The sequence below is a fragment of the Mobula birostris genome, chromosome 1, assembly GCF_030028105.1.
Source record: "Mobula birostris isolate sMobBir1 chromosome 1, sMobBir1.hap1, whole genome shotgun sequence".
In the NCBI taxonomy this organism is placed as follows: domain Eukaryota; kingdom Metazoa; phylum Chordata; class Chondrichthyes; order Myliobatiformes; family Myliobatidae; genus Mobula; species Mobula birostris.
In genome coordinates this window covers 130027988-130051408 of record NC_092370.1, presented here as the reverse complement: position 1 = coordinate 130051408, position 23421 = coordinate 130027988, and the positions used below count along the sequence as shown (strand labels likewise).

Here is a 23421-nt window from a genome sequence, read left to right as displayed (position 1 = left end):
CATGTATCTCAACTCTCTGCTTTCTATTAGTCAACCAATCCTCTATGCATGCTAATACATCACCCCCAATTCTATGCATCCTTATCTTATGGATAAGTCTTTTATGTGGCACCTTATCGAACGCGTTCTGGAAATCCAAGTAAATAACATCCATCTGTTCCCCTCTATCCACTGTGCTCATTATATCCTCAAAGAACTCCAATAAGTTTGTCAAACAGGACCTGCCTTTGCTGAACCCATTTCTTTCCAGATGGCCCTTCACCAGGACTTACCTATCACCTGCTAGTTTGTGCTACTTCCCCTTCCCCTCCCCTCCCCCACCTTCATATTCTGGCTTCTACTACCTTCCTTTCCAGCCCTAATGAAGGGTCTTAGCTTGAATCATTGACTGTTTCTTCCTTTCCATACATGCTGCATGGCCTGCTGAGTTCTTCCAGCATTTTGTCTGTGTGTTTTCAGCTTCAAACAATTCTGTGGTGTGGGGCTCGAGACAGGGAATTGAATTTGTAGTGGAAACCAAAGTCAATGGCTTAATTGCCCAATGTTTGGTTGTAAGGAAGTTCTATACATTCAACCTGGGTGGAACAATACTCAGGAAGAAACAACACAACACTGGCACCAGCCCACCTAGCATCAAGAGCATGTATACAGAACAGTGCCAGAAAAATGCCAGCAGTATTCCAAAGGATCACACCAACCCTGCTTATGGACTGTTTGTCCCACTCCCAACAGGGAGGAGGCTACGTAGCATCAATGCCAGGACCACCAGACTCAAAAACAGCTACTTCCTCCAAGCTATCAACACTTCCACCCATTAACCCACTTCACCACCCCCACCAGCACTACATACTCATGTTTGAAATCTGCCTGCTCTAGGCAGATTTACAGCTGTGCCATATTCTTTCTGTTTCTTGATGATTGACTTAACCATACTCCAAGACTTGGAAATTTTCTTGAATCCATCTCCTGACCTTTTCACAGAGTTGCTTGGAGTGGTCTTTTTGTAGTTTTTGCCAGGATACTGACTCACTAGCAGTCGGACCTTCCAGATACAGGTGTCTTGTTACTACAATCAATTGAAACACCTTGACTGTACACAGTGATCTCCATTTAACTAATTATGTGACTTCTAAAACCAATTGGCTGCACCAGTGATGATTTGGTGTGTCATATTAAAAGGGGGTGAATAATTATGTAATCAATTATTTGGTGTTTTATATTTGTAAATTAACTTAGATCACTTTGTACAGATGTTTTCACTTTGACACAAAAGAGTCTTTTTCTGTTGATCACTGCCAAAAAAAGCCAAATTAAATGTACTGTGATTCAATATTGTAAAATGATAAAACATAAAAATTTCCGGGGGGGGGGTATGAATGTTTTTATAGGCACTGTATGTAACAGTTACTTGTACATTGTGTTTGATGGGAATTTCTTTATATCTACATTTAATATGTGTTCTTTTTAAAAATTGTGTCCTTACGTTTATTAGTGTTGTTACGTACCAGCAGCGATAGATCACAAATTGAGTCAGGTTTTAATGTTAAAACCACTATCTTTATTATCTACTCAAAATACAGAGATCTTAAACGAAATAAACAGAAATTAACAGTGTTATGCGTATAAATGTGTGTGTGTGTGGCTCCCAAACAGTCAAGTATAGGAACAGTTCTTAAAGTCTTAAGATTCGGACGGCAAAGTAGAAAGGTTCAGTAATCCACGGAATAAATGAGTGGGGGGAGAGATCTGTAAATCCACTTTAAAATGTAGAGAGAAGGCGATTACGAAGAAATTCCACAGGTTCCACTCTGGGTAAACAAAATAACCATCGCCGAAGATCTTATCCGTCGAGTCGTTCCAATATCCACGTAACATCAGAGGGGAACAGTCACAGGACATCCCTTCTTCCAAGTGGTTACCACATAACACACCCGAATCTCCAATAAAAACCCACTTGTAGATTATACCAAGTGACAGTCCCACATCCAATTCTGTTGAGCAACCCAATCTTTTGGGCATGGGAGAGTTCCAAACCATAGCAGTGACAAACTGAAATTCCAACTAACTGTCACTGTCTGTCTGTCTGTCTCTCTCTCTCTCCTTACAACACTTAAAATCTCAGCGGTCTGTCCAGTTTGTTGTACTGATATCATAGTCCCGCCTCATCCAGGCGTCTCTTAAAGTGACAGTCCACAGTGAACGAAACCTGTCGTCACGTAACAGTGTGTTTTTCATGCTGCATCATAACAATCATTTTGTTCTCCTTTACAAATTTGTGCTGAAGAATGACAATAAACAATCCTGGATCTTAGCTGTAGAAATGGTATCTGGGAGATTGAATTTGGTCAGTACAGTTACAAGTCAGCTTTGGCCCTGTCTCATCAAATAAGACCAGAGAGAAAGGCAAGAAATGAGACAGAATCAAGAGAAAGATGCAATTTCAAGAGGCACCAGCAAGTATAACCAAATGTTTGACTAAAGTGAAAGCGAGGGTAAGGTAGCAACAAAGGCAACAGAATGAACATCCTCACTCTTGATCAGATCAAAAAAAAAAATCCAAGAGTTTGCCATGTTATTGAAGGTGTGGATAAAAGGAGGAAATGTTTTGAAAGGGTCCCTGGTGGAAAGATCAGTGTTATTGCATACCTGGAAAAACTTTGAATAACAAACAGTTTTAGTAACGGAAAGGGGGACCCAACAATGCTCAACACAGCTCAGCCAAATATGACAATGGATAGCTAAACTAGTTTTCCAAGATTGTTCAACGTTCAGGACCCTGCACATGAGATAACTGAGATGAAAGCTATAGGGAACATATGGGACAGCATAGTGATTTAGAATCACATTCTAGTTAATCCCTCCTCATAAAATATCTTTCACCTTTAGAAATACTTGCTGAACCTCCATGCACCCCTTCTAAAGCATCTGTATCGCTTGTCCTCTAACATCAGAATTCCCATTAGAGAACATCGGACAATCCAACACAATACATGCCCTTTGCCCCATCATGTTGTGCCAATGAACATTGAACAATACATCACAGTACAGGCCCCTCATTCCATCATGTTGTGCCAATGAACATTGAACAATACGACACAATACATGCCCTTCGCCCCATCATGTTGTGCTAATGAACATTGAACATCACAGTACAGGCCCCTCATCCCATCATGTTGTGTCAACCAGTTAATCTACTCTAAGATTAATTTAACCCTTCCCTCCTCCATAACCTTCCATTTTAAGTCATCCTTTGACCCACTCCTGTCACCATATTAAATTGGCTACATCAGTGATGACCCCACTAGGATGTCAAGGGTCAAGTCCCTAGTCCCTGCAAAGGTAACTGCTATTGAATGCCAAGATGTTGTCTTGTTCAAGATTGCCATCGCCTGGGATTTGTGTGGCACAACTGTTCCATGCCTTATTGCATTCACCATGTCAGTTTCCAAGTAGCAGTAAATGTAATTGGACAACCATTGGTGAATATCCACACTCTTGATGGAAGAAGCTGAAGATGGCTGGGCCTTGAATACTGCACTGAACTCCTGCCGGCGTATCCCAGGATTACCACTAATTGATCATCAATAACCATGCCACAGCCCAGCCAATCTTGTGCTTACTCCTTGGTGGCATCTTACAGGACATACTGATACTATACTTTTATCAAAGCCTGCCTTGATGTCAAGTGTAATGACATTGTATTCAGCTCTTGGTCCATACTTGGACCTAAACTGTAATGTGGTTTGGAGTCCAGTGGTGCTGATAAAATTCAAATTGGGTATCAGCGAGCAGGCTGTTGCTAGCTGCCACTTGACCCTTTACTGGTGATTGGGAATTAAATGATTGGATGTATCGATTAGTAAGATGTGGGCATGCTATATTGGCGCTAGAAGCACAGCGACACTTGCAGGCTGCCCCCAGCAGAACATACAAACTCTGTATGGAACTCAGTGACCAGTAGTGTTCTGCACGGAGGTCAGCGACCAGTGGTGTTCTGCAGGGATCTGTTCTGGAACCCCTGCTCTTTGTGATTTTTGTAAATGACCCACATGAAGAAGTAGAAACATGGGTTAGCAAGTTTGCTGATGATACAAAGGTTGGGAGTGTTGTGGATAGTCTGGAGGGTTGTCAGTGGTTACAGTGGGACATTGATAGGATGCAGAACCGGGCTGAGAAGTGGCCGATGGATTTCAACCCAGGTAAGTGTGAAGTGGTTCATTTTGGTAGGTCCAATTTGAAGACAGAATATAATATAAATGGCATGACTCTTGGCAGTGTGGAGGATCTGAGAGATCTTGGGGTCTGTGTCAATAGGACACTCAAAGCTGCTGCACAGGTTGACAGTGTTAATAAGGCGGCGTATGGTGTGTTGGCATTCATCAACTATGGAATTGAGTTCAAGAGCCGTGAGGTAATATTACAGATATATAAGACCTTGATCAGACCTCACTTGGAGTATAGTGTTCAGCTCTGATCACTTCACTATAGGAGGGATGTGCATACAATAGAGAGAGTGCAGAGGAGATTTACAAGGATGTTGCCTGGATTGGGGAACATGTCTTATGAGAAAAGGTTGAGTGTACTGGGCCTTTCCTCCTTGGAGTGACGGAGGACGAGAGGTGAACTGATAGAGGTGTATAAGATGATGAGGGGCATTGATCATGTGGATAGCTGGAGGCTTTATCCCAGGGCTGAAATGGCTAACATGAGAGGGCATAGTTTTAAGGTGCTTGTAAATAGGTACCAAGGGGATGTCAAGGATAAGTTTTTCCACACAGAGAGTGGTGGGTGCATGAAAGTACTGCGGTGGTGGAAGCGGATACAATCGGGTCTTTTAGGAGCCTCTTAGATAGGTACATGGAACTTAGAAAAATAGGGGTCTATGCACTAGGAAAATTCTAGGCAGTTTCTAGAGTAGGTTACATGATCAGCACAACATTGTGAAAGTAAGACCTGTAATGTGCTGTAAATTTCTATGTTTTATACAGACAGCAGCAAGAATTGAACCCTGGGTCACTGGTGCTGTAAAGCATTACATTAACCACTGCTCTACTATAACGTAGCATCAATTTACCATGGACCATTAACTCACTGACCCGCAAATCTTTGCATGTGTGAGGAAATCTAGGAACCTGGCAGAAACCCACACAGTCACAGGGATGATCATAAGACATAGAACATAATTAGGCCACTCAGCCCATCGAGTCTGCTCTCCCACTCGATCATGGCCGATTTATTATCTGTCTCAACTCATTCTCCTGCTTGCTCCCTGTAACCTTTGGTGCCCTGACTAATAAAGAAAACTCCACGGATAGCACCATTTTCTAACTTTAAGATTTCCAGCATTTGCATTTAAAACATCCTTAGCCATAGGTGAAATGTCTGAGAACTGGAGGATTGCAAATGTTGTTCTGTTGTTTAAAAGCTCTTAAGAATAATGCAGGAAATTACAGGCTGATGAGCCTGACACCACTTGAGGGCATATTATTGTAATGTACTCCAAGGGACAGATTTGTATTTCAGTAGACAAGACCTGACTAGGGATATTCAACATAGCTAAAGAATCTCAGAACTTGAAATTACAAGGAAGGTTGTATAGGATCAATGCAAGCACCCAGTTCTAATTTCACTCAACCTCATCGGAAAAAAGCCTGCGTGAATGTTCCTTATCTGTACCTCTTATAATTTTGTATAGGGCTAATGCAAGGATATGCAGAAAAACTGGTCAGCATGGACTAGATGGGCCAAAGAGCCTGTACTGTGCTGCAGTGCTTCATGACAATATGCCAGAACTTTCCCATCTAAGAAATCAGATTAGCTTCAGTTTATTTTGGTTGACCCAAAGGGTGCATTTCTTCCTTTTGCTATACTCAGACTGGTTTGAGCACTTTGATACAAGTTTGCTGACACAAAGCATATCCAAATACATTGCCAGCTGCTTGTACTCACCATCTCATTTTGACTCCATTAAAATCAAAAGGTTTGAACATGTAGAGGCAAGTGTAACAGGTAAACATGCACATGTCTGTTCCAGGAACTGAAGTTAAATACCTCCCTCTACTTTCTAGTCTGTGGTATTCACTCAAAACTTTTGATTAAGCAGATCATTAGATACAAACCTAACATTAGACTGATATTCAGTAAACTCTCATGCTTAAAAAAAATGAACATCTTCAGATTTCAACAAGGCAGGAAGATAATCTGAGGAAAAAGTTAAAGGGCATGAAGACGGGGAGCGAGAAAGGAGGTGAGGGCGAAACATGTTTAGTTATGTACAGAAAAAAAAACAAATCCAGTTTTCAAAAGTGAGAATCCTCACTTCTATTTTAATCAAAGCTACTGTCTTGTTTAGCTGCTTCCTTAGCCTCTTCTGCAAGAGTGCCAGGTTTAGACATGCATTTTCAGACTGATGTTAAAAAACATTTTATTAAATATTATACACAATGATTGATTACAAGAGCAAAAATCTCTTACAATAATCAAAAATTCTGAATTTCAACAACGCATTTGAGTGGATTTTCCCATGGCCCAGGTGGAATAAGGAGACAAGGCAGGAAAGCAATATGTACTGTATGCAACTTCTTTGCTTTGTTGGTCACCATGAAGTTGTGCCTGCAGCGTCTTCTTCCAGGGCAAGCATTAATAAGTGACTTGTGGTCTTCGTATAAAGAAAAAAAATCATATGTAAAAAGTCAGAAAAGATTGTTGGCTACATAATTAATGCAAAACATTTACAAAAATGTTCTCAATACTATGCATAAATGGGCAATACTTCTTTATACATGGGCAAACTCCAGCAGACACCACACAAATGAAAATTTAAGGTAAAAATTTAAATATAAATAAAAATAATAATTTTAAGTAAGATAAAACTACAACTAAAATTTCAATTTTAAAGTTTTTACCTTAGAACTGAAATCTGACTCAGAAGTCACATATTGCATTACGGACAAGTGGAAAGACAAACATTTACAAATTTATAAATTCTATTTAGCACCAAACTCAAAGTTATTTTTGCATTTCAGAGCCAATGAATAAATATAATAAATAAAGACCAATTATATAAATATATCACTTTCCATACAAAAGTCATTAACAGATAAAATGCGACATGATATCACAATGCTTTGGTTAGTAAGCAATGTCTGAATACATGAATCCCACAGAGAATTGAGTCCACTTAAACTAGTAGATAATCAGATGAAGACAGTTCAAAACAATGCAGTTTTGAAGCAAATCCAGCTCATGTGCTCAAGTTCTGAAAGTGGCACTTGAACTACAACCTCCAGATTTAATGGCAAGGCTTCTACCACTGGGTATGTTACATGTAGTGTGCAATCTGAATAAATAAGCCACCAAAACATTGTTCTGAATATTAACTTATCTGCTCTCACTAAATCAACATTTTCACCGTTTCCCATTTGTTACCGAATTGACAGATCACTAGTTTAAATTTATGCACCTGCAACTAAAAATAATCTACTTTAAAGACTTACATTCTTCTAAACAATTTGATTAGAGTCAGTTTAAATAAACACTTCAAAAGTACTCATGGAGAAATGTTTAGAACAATTTCTAAGTACTTGAATGGTTAAACCGGTGACTAGTGGTGTTCCACAAGGGTCTGTGGAGGGACTAATTCTTTTTGTGTTATATGTTAATGAATTGGATGAAGAATTGATGGCTTTCTTGCAAAGTTTGCAAACAATACGAAGATAGGTGGAGGGGCAGGTAGTTTTGAGAAAGTAGAGAGGCTAAAGGAGGACTTAAACAGGATAGGAAAATGGGCAAAGTGGCAAACTCAATACAGTGTCAGGAAGTGTACACCATGCACTCTGAAACTCAGGCACAAAGGAACTTGGGAGTCCTTGTACAGGATTCCCTAAAGGTTAATTTACAGGTCGAGTCTGTGGTGATGTTAGCATTCATTTCAAGAGGACTAGAATATAAAAGCAAGGATGTAATGTTGAGACTTTATAAAGCACTGGTGAGGCCTCACTTGGAGCGTTGTGAGCAGTTTTGGGCCCCTTATCTTAGAAAGGATGTGCTGAAACTGGAGAGGTTCAAGGGAGGTGCACGAAAATTATTCCAAGTTTGAACAGCTTGTCATATAAAGAGCATTTGATGGCTCTGGGCCTGTATTTACTAGAATTCAGAAGAATGAGGGGTGATCTCATTGAAACCTATCGAATGGTGAAACCTTGATAGAGTGGATGTGGAGAGGATGTTTCCTACGGTGTGAGAGTTTAAGACTAGAGGACACAGCCTCAGAATAGAGGGGAGTCCTTTTAGAATGGAGATGAGGAGGAATTTTTTTTTAAAGAATGGTGAATCTGTTGAATTCATTGGCACAGGTAGCTGTGGAGGTCAAGTTTGTATGTATATTTAAGGCAGAGGGTGATAGATTCTTGATTGGTCAAGGCATGAAGGGACACAGGGAGAAGGCACGAAATTGGGGCTGAGAGGAAAAATGGATTAGCCATGATGAAATGGCAGAGCAGACACAATGGGCCAAATGACCCAATTCTGCTCCTGTATCTTATGGTCTTAAACAGTAGCAACATTTGGTCATTTCGCCAGTACTAAAAAGAACCATTTCTCTACTGTAGGACTATTTCTGGTGTTAAATGATTGAGTACAATATTAAGATTTCCAAATGGAGATGATCTGTCACATTATGTCATCTTCATGTATATAGATTAGTTAACACAGTCCCCAAAATGGATCATGATCAAGCTAACGATCTGGATAAACAAAAGATCTTCCTTATATAAAAAAAAATTTAAATCACTGGATACAAAAGCAGAAGAAACATGGCACCTCATGTCACCAAACAAAGATAAAGAGTACCCCAAGTCAGATTAGTACAGGTTGAGTACCCCTCATTCAAAATTCCAAAATCTGAAAATCTCTGAAATCCAAATTTATTTATTTATTGCGTGCTGACATGACATTATAAATGGAAAATTCCACAAAGCACTGCGAAGGTTCCCAGTGATCTCTGTGTATCAGACTGCCCTGAGAAGTGATCTTACATATGTAATGAACAGAAGTTAAATAAAAATAGAAAAGCACTGCATAAAGCGTGAATGGATTCATCAGTGGAGTGAACATATGGCACTTAACGGTATGCTGACCATGAAACAAGCAAAGGTCTATCACAACAAACTGAAAAATGAAGGTAATTGTGAATATTTAGCAGGCTGGTTGCTGCAGTTTAAGTTTAAGAAAGGCACAGCATTTTTAAAAATATTTATTTTAAAAGATTAAGTATCTGCTGATGATGAGCAGTAAGGAAATTCATTGATGAGTTTGTAAAGATTGACGCTAATGAAAATCTAACACCAGAAAAAGTCTACAATGCTAATTTTTTTTTATAAAAATACCTTACATAAAACCAAGTACACAGAATTTGTATTTTACTGTAAATTTTTAATCAAAACATAGCATCATAGGTGGAGACTGGAAGCTTGCCTTTGTTGTTGTTGTTCAACAGATTCAATTATTCTCCCAATGCTGGTGTGCTGCTTGTTACCCTGAACACACTTTCATTATATTAATAGTATGTAATAATTTTTAGTGTTAAGTACATATGTCTGATGAACAAGTGCAAGACAAAGACTGCATACTGGTAGCACATAAATTCACAGTCAGAAATGATGGCAATCCCCAGTTATCTCATTACATATTCCAAAATCTGAAAAAAAATCCAAAATCCGAAACACTTCTGGCCCCAAGTATTATGGATAAGGAGTACTGCATCTGTATTACGAGTCTTTGAATCCTGATTAAATTTGATTCTGTACATTTATTGTGATTATCTGGTTTGCAGTGCTCAATAAAGAAATCCATTGACATCATTGCAAGCTCTCCAGTTTTAAAAGTTCAGTATTTTGGGAATAATAGATTTCTGACTCAATCCAAAATGTGTGCCTCCGAGTATTCCAATCTTGGTAAAACTTTTTTTTTTAAAAATATAATTTAGTCAAATCTGATTTCCCATTAAGTATATAGCTATCTTGCCAAAAGTAGCTTCTGCTTACATTTAGCCTTTTCCAAAACTCCCTCCAGGCAGTACCTTTTATGCAAGCTTTGCACAATGCCCACCTATAGTGCCATTACAAGTAGATGTCCAAATTATATCACTGGATTTCAGTGCTGAGCTCTAGAAACTAGATAATTACAGAGAATATACAGTATAAAATTTAATCAAGATTGATTCTTGTTGAAAAGAGCAGATTTTTAGCACAGAGTGACAAATAGTCACATGAAATCTCAAAACTCAGAGCAGTACATACCATAAAAAAAGTTGAGGCAATGTCTCTATACCTGTACATCAACAAGTTCTGCTGGCATTGGTGCTTTAGGATGCTTGTTCTCAAAGTGCTGCTTAAACGTTTTGGGATCTGGCATCTGGGTCTAACAGAAAAAAAGTTGTAATTAAACAAATGTTAAACAAAACTGGATAGATTAAAATTTGAAGTTATGACCAGTCAGAATTTTAAACACTTCCCCCCTCCCACCCTCATTGGGATGCAGCTGATCTTTTCAGCAAGATTTATAAAAAGCTACAACTGATTTTCAAGAATTCTGATCAATATTCTTCTTGTTTAACACTAGTTAAGAGCAATATTTCAAACTAAAAGATGTAGTTCAGAAAACATAAGTACTTAGGTGCTTCGAGACATTTACAGACAAATTTGTGTCATGGCAGTGTCAGGTAAAAATACAAATTTCTTCAGCCTCAAAAGTTCCCCATCATAAGCTACTGTTTAATTAATTAGCCAGTTGAAGCACTTGGTTAATTTGTACTTCAATAGAGGCTTGTACGATATGCTGTAAATTGGTTCGAAGGTCTCATTTACTAGTTGATTAGAACGAACACTGACAATTACCTCTTCCATCTTAAGTCTACTTTCTCCCATAACGTCTCTATTTGCACTGAACACAGTTTCACTCATTTTGAATTAGATGATCATTTTAAGAATTTTCTTAGAAAAACAGGATTTATATACAGCACATAATTTCCCAAAAGTAATAGTACATTGCTTGAGAACAAAAGAGTAGCCAATATTGAAAGGAATTAAACGTTCTATGACAAATTTATATTAAAAAAGAGTGGCCCAGGAAGGGAATTTTCAATAATAATTGGTGTACCATAATATTCAAATTAAAACTGGATTTTTAAAATACATTTTGTAACTGAACTAGTGAAAGAAACCTACCTTACAAAACAGTTCTGTGAATGATTTTAATTGTCTAGATTCTAGTCCAAAAGGCATATTTGCTATTTCTTCTATTAATATTAATTTATAAACACTGGTATCACATTTCATTAAGTGCTAAATTCAGGGAAAGAGCTGCTTGGGAGAATGCTGGCTTCCCAGCTCCCCTTACCCTACAGACAGAACAGGTGTAGACAAGAGCAGCTTTCGCAGCGGTCTTCTGATCATGTCCGGTTCGTTTTTTCTGTTCAGCTTGCTTCTTTGCATTCCGCTGCTGGGACTGAAACTTCTGATGCCCACGAGCCATACCTAAGTAGATAATAAAACAATCAATGCAGTCGTATGATTAGCTGTTTGTAGGCATATAAATTCAATGGCTACATTATTAGGTACACCTGCTCATTAATACAAATATCTAATCAGCCAATCATGTGACAGAAATTCAATGCATAAAAGCATGCAGGCATGGTCAAGAGGTTCAGTTGTTCTGACCAAGCATCTGAATGGGGTAAGAAACGCAATCTAAGAGTCTTTGACTGTGGAATAATTGTTTGTGACAAATGGGGTGGTTTCAGCATCTCAGAAACTGCTGATCACCGGGGACTTTCACACAAAAGTCTCCAAAGTTTATAGAGAACGGTGCAATAAAAAAAAATCAAATGAGGTGAAGCTTTGTGGGTGGAAACACCTTCTAAATGAGAGAGGTCAGAGGAGAATGGTCAGACTAGTTCAAGTTGTCAGGAAGACGAAAGCAACTCAAATAATCACGCATTACAACAGTGGTGTGCAGTAGAGCATCTCCACACATGTTGAACTTTGAAGTGGATGGGCTACAGCAGTAGAAGACCACATACATACACTCAGTAGCCACTTTATTGAGTATAGAAGGAACCTAATAAAGTGGCCACTGAGTGTAGACAGTTTTAATGGCACAGGTGATTAGACACAGTGTAGATAGTTCTAATGGCACAGATCATTAGATACATGTAGGTAGTTCTAACGGCTCTCACAAGTCAAGTCCAGTCAATCAAACAGCACAAACACCATTCCTCCCAAATCGTTGAATGAAGTTTATGATAGAAGGCGGCCATTTAATGCAATCATTTTCCCTGAAGCATGGTGACCATAAATGTATAACACTGTTGTGCTCACCAATATTTTATACAGCTTTAGCATCCGCTTCACTTGCCACAGCTGACAAGTGTAAATGTCCCATATGGGCAAACTACTCAAGATCTTTCTTTTCATATTTATCATTTTGTAGTACATTCATTGCTATGTCTGCCACCTTCAATTGCAGCCCCTCAGTTCAGACAAAATTGCATTTACTATTTGCCTGTCCAACTAAGCAGCAGATCATTTTGACAAGTTCCTGCCATCTTTCAGTCAAATTATGGACTTAAATCGTTGCTTCCTACTTTTAAAATAAAGTTATTCATTTCATTTGGACTTTAATAAGGAGTTCCAAACCCTGTAAAACCCCACTCCACACAGCCTTGGAGAAATAATACATCTGCCAAGCCCATCAAGCAACCAGAACATTTATGATGACTCTCAAAGTAATTTCAGCAGCTTCTGTTCTGAAGGGCATTACATCTCAACAAAAGTGCTCATTACTAAATACACATGCAAGCAGGTTCAAAGAAAAAGGTAGGCAATGAAAACATTATATAGTGGTCTCCAGTTAATTTGGATACATCAGGCCCTGTACATTTTGGCCAAATTAAGTGGCTGCCCCAATTAGCCAAAGTTACATTGAAATAGTTAAAAAGGTATAAAAAAGACAAACTACTGTTTAACTAAGTGAAATATAGAATAAATTAGAACACCAATATTACTACAGTACTACAAAATTGTATTAGTTTCTAATAGTTATTGACAGAGGAATTCACCCAGTGTACGCTACCACATTCTTTTGATTGACTGTAAATGAACAAAATCAACACAGACACCTGGGGCAGATAATGAACTGCCTTCATATGATGCTTTCGACGATTGCATCCGCTAAATCTTCGTTTCCATTGAGACATTCAACATAACTTGTTGATACCTTCAGATTCTTTGTACTTCCTAACATGTAGTGAAAATGTTTCTAGTATTTCCAAGATAAGAAAATCTGCAGATGCTGGAAATCCAAGCAACACCCAAAATGCTGCAGGAACTCAGCAAGCCAGGCAGCATCTATGGAAAAGAGTAAACAGTCTATGTTTCGGGCTGAGACCCTTCATCAGGACAGTTCTAATGAAGGAACTTGGCCCGAAACATCGACTGTTTACTCTTTTCCTTAGATGCTATGTGGCCTATGAGTTCAACCAGTATTTTGTGTGCTTTCTAACATCTCCAAGCCTGAATACTTGAAACTACAGTGAGCAAAGCAGTTCTGAATTAACTTGTGCTTATTTCTCGCCAACTATCAGTGACAAAAATCACTGCTTTTTGAACAGAAACACATTTAACTGATGCTATTTAAAAACTGTTCACTCTAAGCACAGCGCAGTGTCTAGCGTCATTCACATGCACTTGATGGCCATTGGTTAGAAACTGTTCGGCAACAGTCTGTTGTTCCAACTGAGTGGCATAGAGTCCCAAATAAACACAGGGAATCCCAGCTATTTTCTTGATTAGTTTTTGTTCTTTAAGAGTGGTCAAAAGGAGCTGCCCTGATTAACCAATAGCCCAGTTAACCAGAGTCCACTGTATATAAAATCTCCAAAGTAGCCAGACTGATGAAAAAGTGTACTTGAGGCAGCAAAGAAATTTACCAAATTTGAGTTTTGATCTTTATTCCATTACTCCACCTTATTTGTTTGTTTTCCCAAGAGGTCAGGGCATTGTAACATAGGAGGAAAAAAAATCTGAGGTATGTTGAGAGGAAAAAATAGATTGAAACAGAGTTAACAATTGTTCCTCAAAACTACAAACTCTAGATTTTGTCTAAATGCAATCGTCAGTCATACTTAACTGCCCCAATCACTTCACGATAAGGTGTGACTTCACCCATTTACTAATACCAATTTCAACTGCTTTGACTGAGTACCAGTTTGCTTTAATCACTGCAGCACAAGATACTTTTCCCAAGTTAGAAAAAACAAATACATGCCCAAGAAGTGCCAGGTGAGCTGACTCAATGACTATCACACAGTCGCACTCACAATTACTGCAATGAAGTGTTCCGTGAAATTGGTTATGACCAGAATCAGCTCTTGCAAGGACCTGCACTCACTAATTCACCCTCTACCACAACAGGTCTACAGAAGACACAATCTCATTGGCTTGCCACTCTGCTTTGGAGTACCTAGAAAACAGCAAAATGCATGTCGTTTATCAATGCAAACACGAGGAATTCTGCAGATGCTGGAAATTCAAGCAACACACCTCAAGGTTGCTGGTGAACGCAGCAGGCCAGGCAGCATCTCTAGGAAGAGGTACAGTCGACATTTCAGGCCGAGAGGGTCTCTGCCTGAAACGTTGACTGTACCTCTTCCTAGAGATGCTGCCTGGCCTGCTGCGTTCACCAGCAACTTTGATGTGTGTTGCTGTCGTTTATCAATTGCACTTTGGTGTACAATACCAACACTCCTTTTGTATTAATCACCACACTTCAAAACCTGGCTCTCTATACCTTGCTCTGAAACTGGATCCTCAACTTCATCAGGAGACTACAGCCCGTTGAGGATTGGTAATAATATCTTCATCTCGCTGACAATCAACACAGGCACATATCAAGGACGTTGCTTATCCTGCTATTCCACTCTTATGACTATTTGGCTAAGCACTGCTCCAACAACATCTATAAATTTGCCAATGACACTACTGTTGGTAAAATCTCAGACAGCAACGAGGACATGTAGAGCATTGAGGTAGGTCGGCTGATTGAGTGACAACACAACAACAACCTTTCTCTCTCAGTATGTCAGCGAGACCAAGGAATTGATTATGGACTTCAGGAAGGGGAAGCTGGGAGAACACACACCGATCCTCATTGAGCAGTCAGAAGTGAGGAGGGTGGGCAGTTTAAATTCCTGAGTGTAAATATCTCTGAAGACCTATCTTAGTCACAACATATTTATGCAATCATATAGAAGGCACCCCAGCAACTCATACTTTGTTAGGAACTTTGAGGAGATTTGTACCCCTTATCTATGAAAAGATATGCTGGCATTGGAGAGAGCCCAGAGGAGGTGCACAAGGATGACTCTGGGAATGAAAGGGTTAGTGCATGAGGAGCATCTGATAGCTCTGGGCTTATCCTCACTGGAGTTTAGAAGAATTAAGAGAAATTTTTCATTGGGCTGCAATCATCACAAGAAGATGTTTGTTCATGAGGTAAAGTGAGGTTTAAAAAGGGCTTGGGGCCGTTTGGAACTTTTTGGCATACAACAATCACAAAATCTCTTAGGCACTCAGCAGTAACCAATGAAAAGAAGCGAAGTGTAAGTGGCGTGCTCATTGTTGGAGTGGACAGTGTTGGAGTGCCAGGCTTTGGATCGGAAAGCTTAAGCGAGAACAGGCACAGGCTAGAATTTAAGCTTGAAAAAGTAACAGGTATAACAGGTGTAGGCAGGATGGCAGTTAGTTAAGGCAGTTGAACGTTCCTCCTGTGAGATGTGCGATTTCAGGGTACCTAACAGTTTCCCTGAGCACTATATCTGCAAGAAGTGCATCCAATTTCAGGTCCCAACAAGGTCAAGGAACTGGAGCTGGATGCATTCAAATTGTTCACGAAGCTGAAAAACTCAGATTAGACTTTTACTGAGGTGGTCACACCCAGAGTTGAGGCTTCAGTTAATAGATAGATGACCACTAGGAGAGGCAAGGGGTGTAAGCAGTCAGTGCAGGGTTTACTGCTTGGGGGGGGGGGGGGGGGGAGAGAAAGAAAGATGACCTGCTGGGGGAGGCTCCAATGCACAGGATTATAGGAGGATCCTGAGGGTTGTAGACTGACCCAGTTCCACCATGGTCACAACTCTACCTAGCAGAGGGCATCTTCAAGGGGCACTGCCTCAAGAAGGTGGCATCCATCATTATTAAGGAGCCTCACCATCAAAGCCATGTTCTCACTATTCTCACTATTACCATCAGGAAGGGGGTACAGGAGCCTAAAGATCCACGCTCAACAATTGAGAACGTTTGTTCCTCTCTATCAAATTTCTGAACAGTCCATGAACATTCCCTCGTTATTCCTTTTTTTTTTGCATGGATTTAAAATCTATAGTAGTTTTGTCTTTGCACAGTACTGTTGCTACAAAACAACAAATTTCACATAATTACTGACAATAAACCCATCTCTGGAATTATTATTAATGTTGCACATGCTGAAAGAAAAACTTTGCTTTGCACATCATTCATGCAGATCATTTTAAGATACAAGTACACTGCAGTAGATTGAGAGATCAAAAGTTTGTTGCTGTCGTACAAGCAGTCCATTCAAGAGTCTGGTAACAGTGGTGTAGAAGTTATCCTTGAGCCAGTTGGGGTACATTTAAGTTTCTAATCTTCTGCCCAATGAATGGGGCAGGAGAGAGAATGACTGGGGTGGGGCTCATTTGATTACACTACCTTCCTGAGGCAGCATGAAGTGTAGACAGGGTAGACGGTGGGGAGGCTGCTTTTTGTGTTGCACTGAGCTGTATCCACAATTGTAATTTCTTGCAGTCTTGGGTAGAGCTGTACAGGCTGCAATGCATCTGGAGAGGATGCCTTCATGGTGAGGGTCAATGGGGACATGCCAAATTTTGAGGATTAATTGGAAGCCTTCTGAGGAAGTAGAGGCACTGATGCGCGTTCTTGCTCAGAGTCTGTGGTTGGACCAGGGCAAGCTAAAAGTGATATTAGAATCTCAACCCTCACTTCAGCAAAGATTAAAGAGATTAAAAGATCAACTTTGTCACATCTATATCAAAACCTACTATGAAATGTACTGTTTGTGTCAAATCAGATCAGTGTGGATTGTGCTTGGCTGTCCACAATTGTTGCCATGCTTCCAGCGCCAACAGGGCATGCCCACAACTTACTAACCCTAACCTGTATGTCTTTGGAATGTGGGAGAAACTGGAAACTCAGAGTCATGGGGAGAATGTACAAGCACCTTACAGATAGCAATGAGAGCTGAACCTCATTCATTGATCGCTAGCTGGCACTAACCACTATGCTACATGCCATCATTTTGTCAATGATCTCTGCCTTCCGAGAGGTGACAGTGATCCATATATTCCAGTATTTTATTGTGTGTGGGGGGGGGGGGGAATCTGGATTGTTGGTGACAAGGGCAGATTTTACAATACCTTTGTCTTTCAGATGTTTAGTACAAGGCCCACCCTTTAGGAAACTTCAACAGATGAGCCAAGTGACAAATAGATGAATATGGCTCACCCCACTTCCTGAAATCACTGACAAGCTCTTCTGTTTTGCTGATATTGAGGGAAACATTTAGTTTCTTGGAAACCAAAAATAATCAAAAGTATGCCGGAAAAGCTCATTATTTGAAATAGTTGAACTTAAGTGTTGGATCCAGGAGGCACTAATATATCTAGCTGGAAGTTGAAGAGTTGTTTCTCAGTTAGACTGAAATGACAAAAGCTAAAGCCACAGATAAAGTCACAGTGGAGATTTAAAGCAACAAGTAACTAAGCACAAAGTAATCCTTGCAACTAGTCAGAGATGCGCTGCAACATTGTCACCCAATCTGTTGTTGACCAGTAAAAAAAAAACAGTACTTCATTTGTAAAGTTGATTTGCAAGTCCATGCAATGGGAAGGCAGGAGGTAAAATAAGAGCAACACATCTTGTACCTTGCAATACACACTGTGGAAAAGAAGAATAGCTTTTGTGGAGATAGAGAAGTGAACTAGAGTATACTGCAAGAACAGATCTTCAGAACACTGAGGGAAGAGGGTTAAGTATGCTTATTAGTAGCATTAGTAGGAAAAACGATTTGTCAGTTTTAGAGGGCATTGGGATAGAAGGCCACCTTCTCTTCTTAGGCAGTCAATTATGATCAAGGGTTATTTACTTTCCCAGTTTTAAGAGTTTGAAGGTGGCAGAGGAAGAAAATTGGAAAATCACCATCTTTTCCTCAGTTGGAGAGATTGCACCCAATAGGGTAGTCCAGGAGCTTGATGGTGTCCTTCAGTCACCCATTTTACATCAACACATAGATTCTAGTTTATCTGCACCAAAGAAGATATTTTTGAGCAGTCAAGGGCTAGTGATTCTTAGGAATCAAGTGAGGATATTCCATTTCAAGAAGGCTTTGAGTACATTGCTGAATATTTAAATCTGTAGTGGTCATTCTAGGCACCACGATAGGAAGTGGGGAAATATGAGTCAAGAGGTCCATTGTGCTGAATGAAGCTTCTAAGCAAGAGAAGCTTCAAAAACTTAGACAGCAGAACAAATTATTTGAGTTAATACCTCAAATAATACTTCAAGGAGCCAATGACATGGAGAACAGGGAATGAGGATTTTGCTTAGAGTCTGCTCACTTAGGAGTCAAAATAAAGGATCTCAAAATGTAAATCTTTCACCAAAATGTCTACCTGGGGGTCTTGCATCAAAGTTATTCCAGCCCAGCAAATGAAGTTGTTTTGCAAGCTCCAAGCAATTAGTGCAAATTCTGGCTACACCAGGTGTTCCTTTACTACACACATGTATTTGCACATCTACATACAGTCTCTCCCTTTGTAATAATGTAGATCTAGGCCAGTTTTATAGTTGTGCACTGTGAAATGCAGTGGTACACAAAATGTTGATTATGTACAACCTGATGAAGGGTCTTGGGCCAAAATGCCAACTGTTTATTTCCCCTCCATAGGTGCCTCCTGACTTGCAGAGTTAAGGCTGATTTATACTTCTGCGTTAACTCGACGCGGTAGCCTACGCAAGTCACTTACGTGCGTTGTGAGCATTTATACTTGTGCGTTGGTGTGACTGCATCACTCTACAATTCGCGCACGTCATGCATGCGCACACACCTGCCCATGCAAGGCTTCATGGTCAAGGTAGTCTTTCTCGGGGTAAACAAGAAGCGAGCGTCTTTTTTCGTAAAAGCGAAATGCGTTCTCCATAATTTCGGAGGTCTGTAAAGCTTTATGGAAAGCATTGCAGCCAGAGTTCCTTCCCTGCTCTTCAGTCACCGAATGGGAAGCTATTGCAGCGTAGGGGAAAATGCGATGCTACCAAGTGGACCAATCACAGCTGCTGCGTTCTGCTTTGCCACGACGCGTAGTTACATTTTGGGAGAGATGCGCGTCAGGCTATGGTGTAGGGATCTGCATTGGCTCTGTGGTGATGCAGTACTTACGGCGTTGAGTTGACGCAGAAGTATGAATCAGGCTTTAGTCCAGCATTTTGTGTGTTGCTCAAGGTTTGCAGCATCTGTAGAATCTTTTGTCTATAGTTACGTATAACTAAAATAGGAGAAAAATTAGGTCATTCCGCCCATCAAGTCTGCTTCGCTATTTGATCATAGCTCATTTTGTCAGCAGCTAGGGACTGGGGCGTGAACACACGTGACACATTGTCCACTCAGGTAGGCAGAATCATGCGTTATATCTCGCATATACAATCAGGGGCCAATTTTATTAGGTACATCTGCTCATTAATGCAAATATTTCAGCCATTATAGCAGCAAAATAATGCATAAAAGTAGGCGGACATGCTCAAGAGGTTCAGTTGTTTTATAGATCAAACATCAAAATGGGGAAGAATGGGATCTAAGTGACGTCATACAAGGTGTTTGAGTATCTTGGAAACTACTGATTTCCTGCTATTTTCACGTACTAACATTCGCTAGAGCTTACAGAGAATGGTGCAATAAACAAAATAACATCCAGCGAGCAGCAGTTCTGTGGGTGAAAATGCCTTGTTAATGAGAGAGGTCAGAGAAGAATGGGCAGACTGTTTCAAGCTTACAGGAAATTGACTGTATCGCAAGTAACCATGCATCGCACCAATGGTGTGCAGAAGAGCATGCTTGTACGCACATATCGAACCTTGAAGTGGGTGGGCTACAGCAGCAGGAAAGCACAAACATACACTCAGTTGCCACTTTATTAGGTACCTCCAGTAGATTCTGACCATTCTCAAAAGGCCACTTGAAAAGATCCCAAACAAGGGTCATTATACAAGTCAAGGCCACATGGAACCAGGAGTAAATTAGAGATTGAAATCAGATTGACTGCAAGCACGCCATATGGGATAATGATTCCTTTTTTAAAATAGATAAATGACAGCTACTTCAGATGTGCTACAAGGATCAACATTGGGGCCTCCAATATTGAAAATATTATTGACTGAGAATTAGCCATATCTTATTAAATGGCAAAGCAGGTTTGTGACATTTAGAGTCAGAGTCATAGAGTACTCTAGCACAGAAGCAGGCTCTTCTACCCTTCTAGTCCATGACAAACTATTATTCTGCCTAGTCCCAACAACCTTCACCTCGGCCATATCTCTCCCACCCATGTACTTAACTAATATGTTACAATCAAACCTGCATCCACTCGTTCTGCTGGCAGCTTGTTCCACACTTGCAGCACACTCTGAATGAAGATGCTCCCCCTCAGGATCCCCTTAAATATTTCACCTTTCAATAGTTCCATTTAATAGAGAAGGTATACAATATACGACCTGAAATTCTTGCTCTTCGCAGACATCCATGAAAGCAGAGTACCCCGAAGAATGAATGACAGTAAAAACGTTAGAACCCCAAAGCCCTCCCCACACACAAGCAGCAGCATCAACCCTCCCCCACTTACTACAGCAAAAAGCATCACCCACCAAGCAAGCAACATCAAAGCCCTCCAAGAGATCATTATCTGCAGTACAACAAAAACTCATTGCTCCCCCGACAATTCAGCATGCCACAGGCTCTCTCCCTTCCCAAGGGGAAGAGGGGTGTCGACAGCGAGAAGGAAGACAAATAAAACACCGATGAGTAGATGATTGCAATGATAAAGTTTCATCCTTAACCATGACCTCTAGTTCTAGATTCGTCCACCTTAATGGAAAAAGCCTGTTTGCATTAACCCTATCTATACATCTCATAATTTTGAACAATTCTGTCAAATCTTTCTTTATTCTCTTACATTCCAGGGAACAAGGTCTTAACCTGTTCAACATTTCCATACAACTCAGGTCCTCCACGACCCAGCAAAATCCTCGTAAATTTTCGCAGGCCTTCTTCAATCTTATTGATATCCTTCTTGTAGGTAGGTGACAAAAACTGCATACAATACTCTAAATTTGGCCTCACCAATGTCTTATGCATCTTCAACATAATGTCCTAACTCCCGTACTCAATACTTTGAATTAAGGAAAAAGTGCCAAAAAGCTTTCTTAACAACCCCATCTACTTGTAACGGATCCACTTACACAGGAATGTATTGAGGCTAAGGTCTTGAAGCTTATTGATTAGCTTTGAGGGGATGATGGTATTGAATGCCGAGCTGTAGTTGATAAAGAGCATCCTGATGCAAGTATCTTTGCTGTCCAGGTGTTCCAGGGTTGAGTGACGTGTCAATGAGATGTCATCTGTTGTGGACCTGTTGCTCTGTTACGCAAACTGGAGCGGATCCAAGTCACTTCTCAGGGAGGAGTTGATATGTTTCATCACCAATCTCTCAAAACACTTAATCACTGCATGCAAGTCCTACTGGATGATAGTTATTGAAGCAGGTTACCATGTTCTTCTTGGACAGCAGCAGGTGAAGCCTGCTTGAAGCAGGTATGTTGAGGTAAACCTACAGTAACAGGGCAAAATCTTGGTGAACACTCCAGCCAGTTGATCAGCACGTGTCTTTATTACTTGGCCAGGTACCCCATCTCCAGGTTCAGGAAGTTATTTCCCTACAACCATCAGGCTCCTGAGCTGGTGTGGATAAGTTCACTCACCTTAACTCTGAACTGATTCTACAACCTATGGACTCATTTTCAAAGACTCTACAACTCATGTTCTCAGCATTATTTTTTATTTGCACAGTTCCACTTTTTCCACATTGGTTGTGGTTGCCTATTTTTATGTATAGTTTTTCACAAATTCTATTGAATTTCTTTATCTTTCTGTAAATGCTTACAAGAAAATGAATCTCAAGGTAGCATATGGTCTATGTACTTTGATAATAAATTTACTTTGACTCATTATCCAAAAATCTATTGATCTGTCTTGAATACAGTATCTGAAATCATGACATTGGAATGAGGAAATTAAAGATTCATAACTTTGAGCAAGATATTTCTACACTTTAGTCTGCATTACTGAAATGTTCATTTTAATAGGTTGACCTGGCTACAAAACTCCAAATCAATTGTGGAAGAATAGCAAGCACATGAACCTTGATTATTAATTGTAATCTGAACACTTTGGTGTAGAGGACAGTATTCTTTGAGTTCTTTCTCAAGCGAGATAGAGCAGCTAGTTGAGTGGTGTTGGAACAATTTTATAGTTTTTTTTATTATGTATTGCAATGTACTGCTGCAAAATAATGAATTTCACAAAATAGAACAGTGATATTAAAACTGAATCTGATTTATTAAATGCCCATCAAAAATACAGTGAAGTGCACAAACATGAGGAAATCTGCAGATGCTGGAATTTCACGAAGGGTCTCGGCCGGAAACGTCAACTGTACCTCTTCCTATAGATGCTGCCTGGCCCGCAGCAACTTTTGTGTGTGTCAGTGAAGTGCATTTGCACCGACACAACCAGGGATGTGCTGAGGACAGTCCACAAGTGTCACCACACATTCTGGTACCAACAAAGTATGCCCATCATACTTGGCAGAACACAGAAAACAAGCCCCGTTCCTCCCTGCCACCCATGCACATACTCAGTCCCAGTCCTCTAACCCCAGGACAGGCCATCTTCAGCCTCCAGCAGACTTGTGGATTCACAGACATTGGGCTTTCGACATCCCCAGTGGATTCAGAGGATATTATGTTATAGTAACAGTCAAAAATCAGATGAGAGTTTTTCCTCCCAAACATGCTCAGAAATAATTTACTGCGCCTGGTGGGGGAAGGGAAGAGAAAACAGTGCAGACCACCATTTTCCTTAAGCAATAGGAAATTACTACAATTGGAAGGTCAAAATAGCCTCAGCCAAATAGGGTAGTAATTTATTGATGACTAGCTCAGAATGCATGAGAATGCGAAGTTGGAATAGCAAATTCAACAGCAAACCAAAGTAAGAAAGCCA

At 40.1% G+C, this 23421-nt stretch overlaps 1 protein-coding gene across 4 annotated transcripts in view; it reads right to left on the bottom strand.

Annotated features, from left to right (window-relative positions):
- Positions 1 to 6407: 6407 nt before the first annotated feature.
- Positions 6408 to 23421, bottom strand: part of LOC140199705 (zinc finger protein 706-like) — a 30133-nt gene continuing 13119 nt past the window's right edge. For 2 of the 4 annotated variants that reach the window (XM_072262199.1, XM_072262206.1), the window contains exons 2-4: positions 11398 to 11534; positions 10330 to 10419; positions 6408 to 6658 (exon numbers count right to left, since the gene is read on the bottom strand). In XM_072262199.1, the coding sequence (XP_072118300.1) occupies positions 6596 to 6658; positions 10330 to 10419; positions 11398 to 11532 (288 nt within the window). In that variant the 5' untranslated portion in view covers positions 11533 to 11534 and the 3' untranslated portion in view covers positions 6408 to 6595. Of the gene's footprint in view, positions 6659 to 10298; positions 10420 to 11397; positions 11535 to 21599; positions 21879 to 23421 lie in introns of those variants that run through there. The other 2 variants (XM_072262187.1, XM_072262192.1) reach the window with 2 other exon arrangements.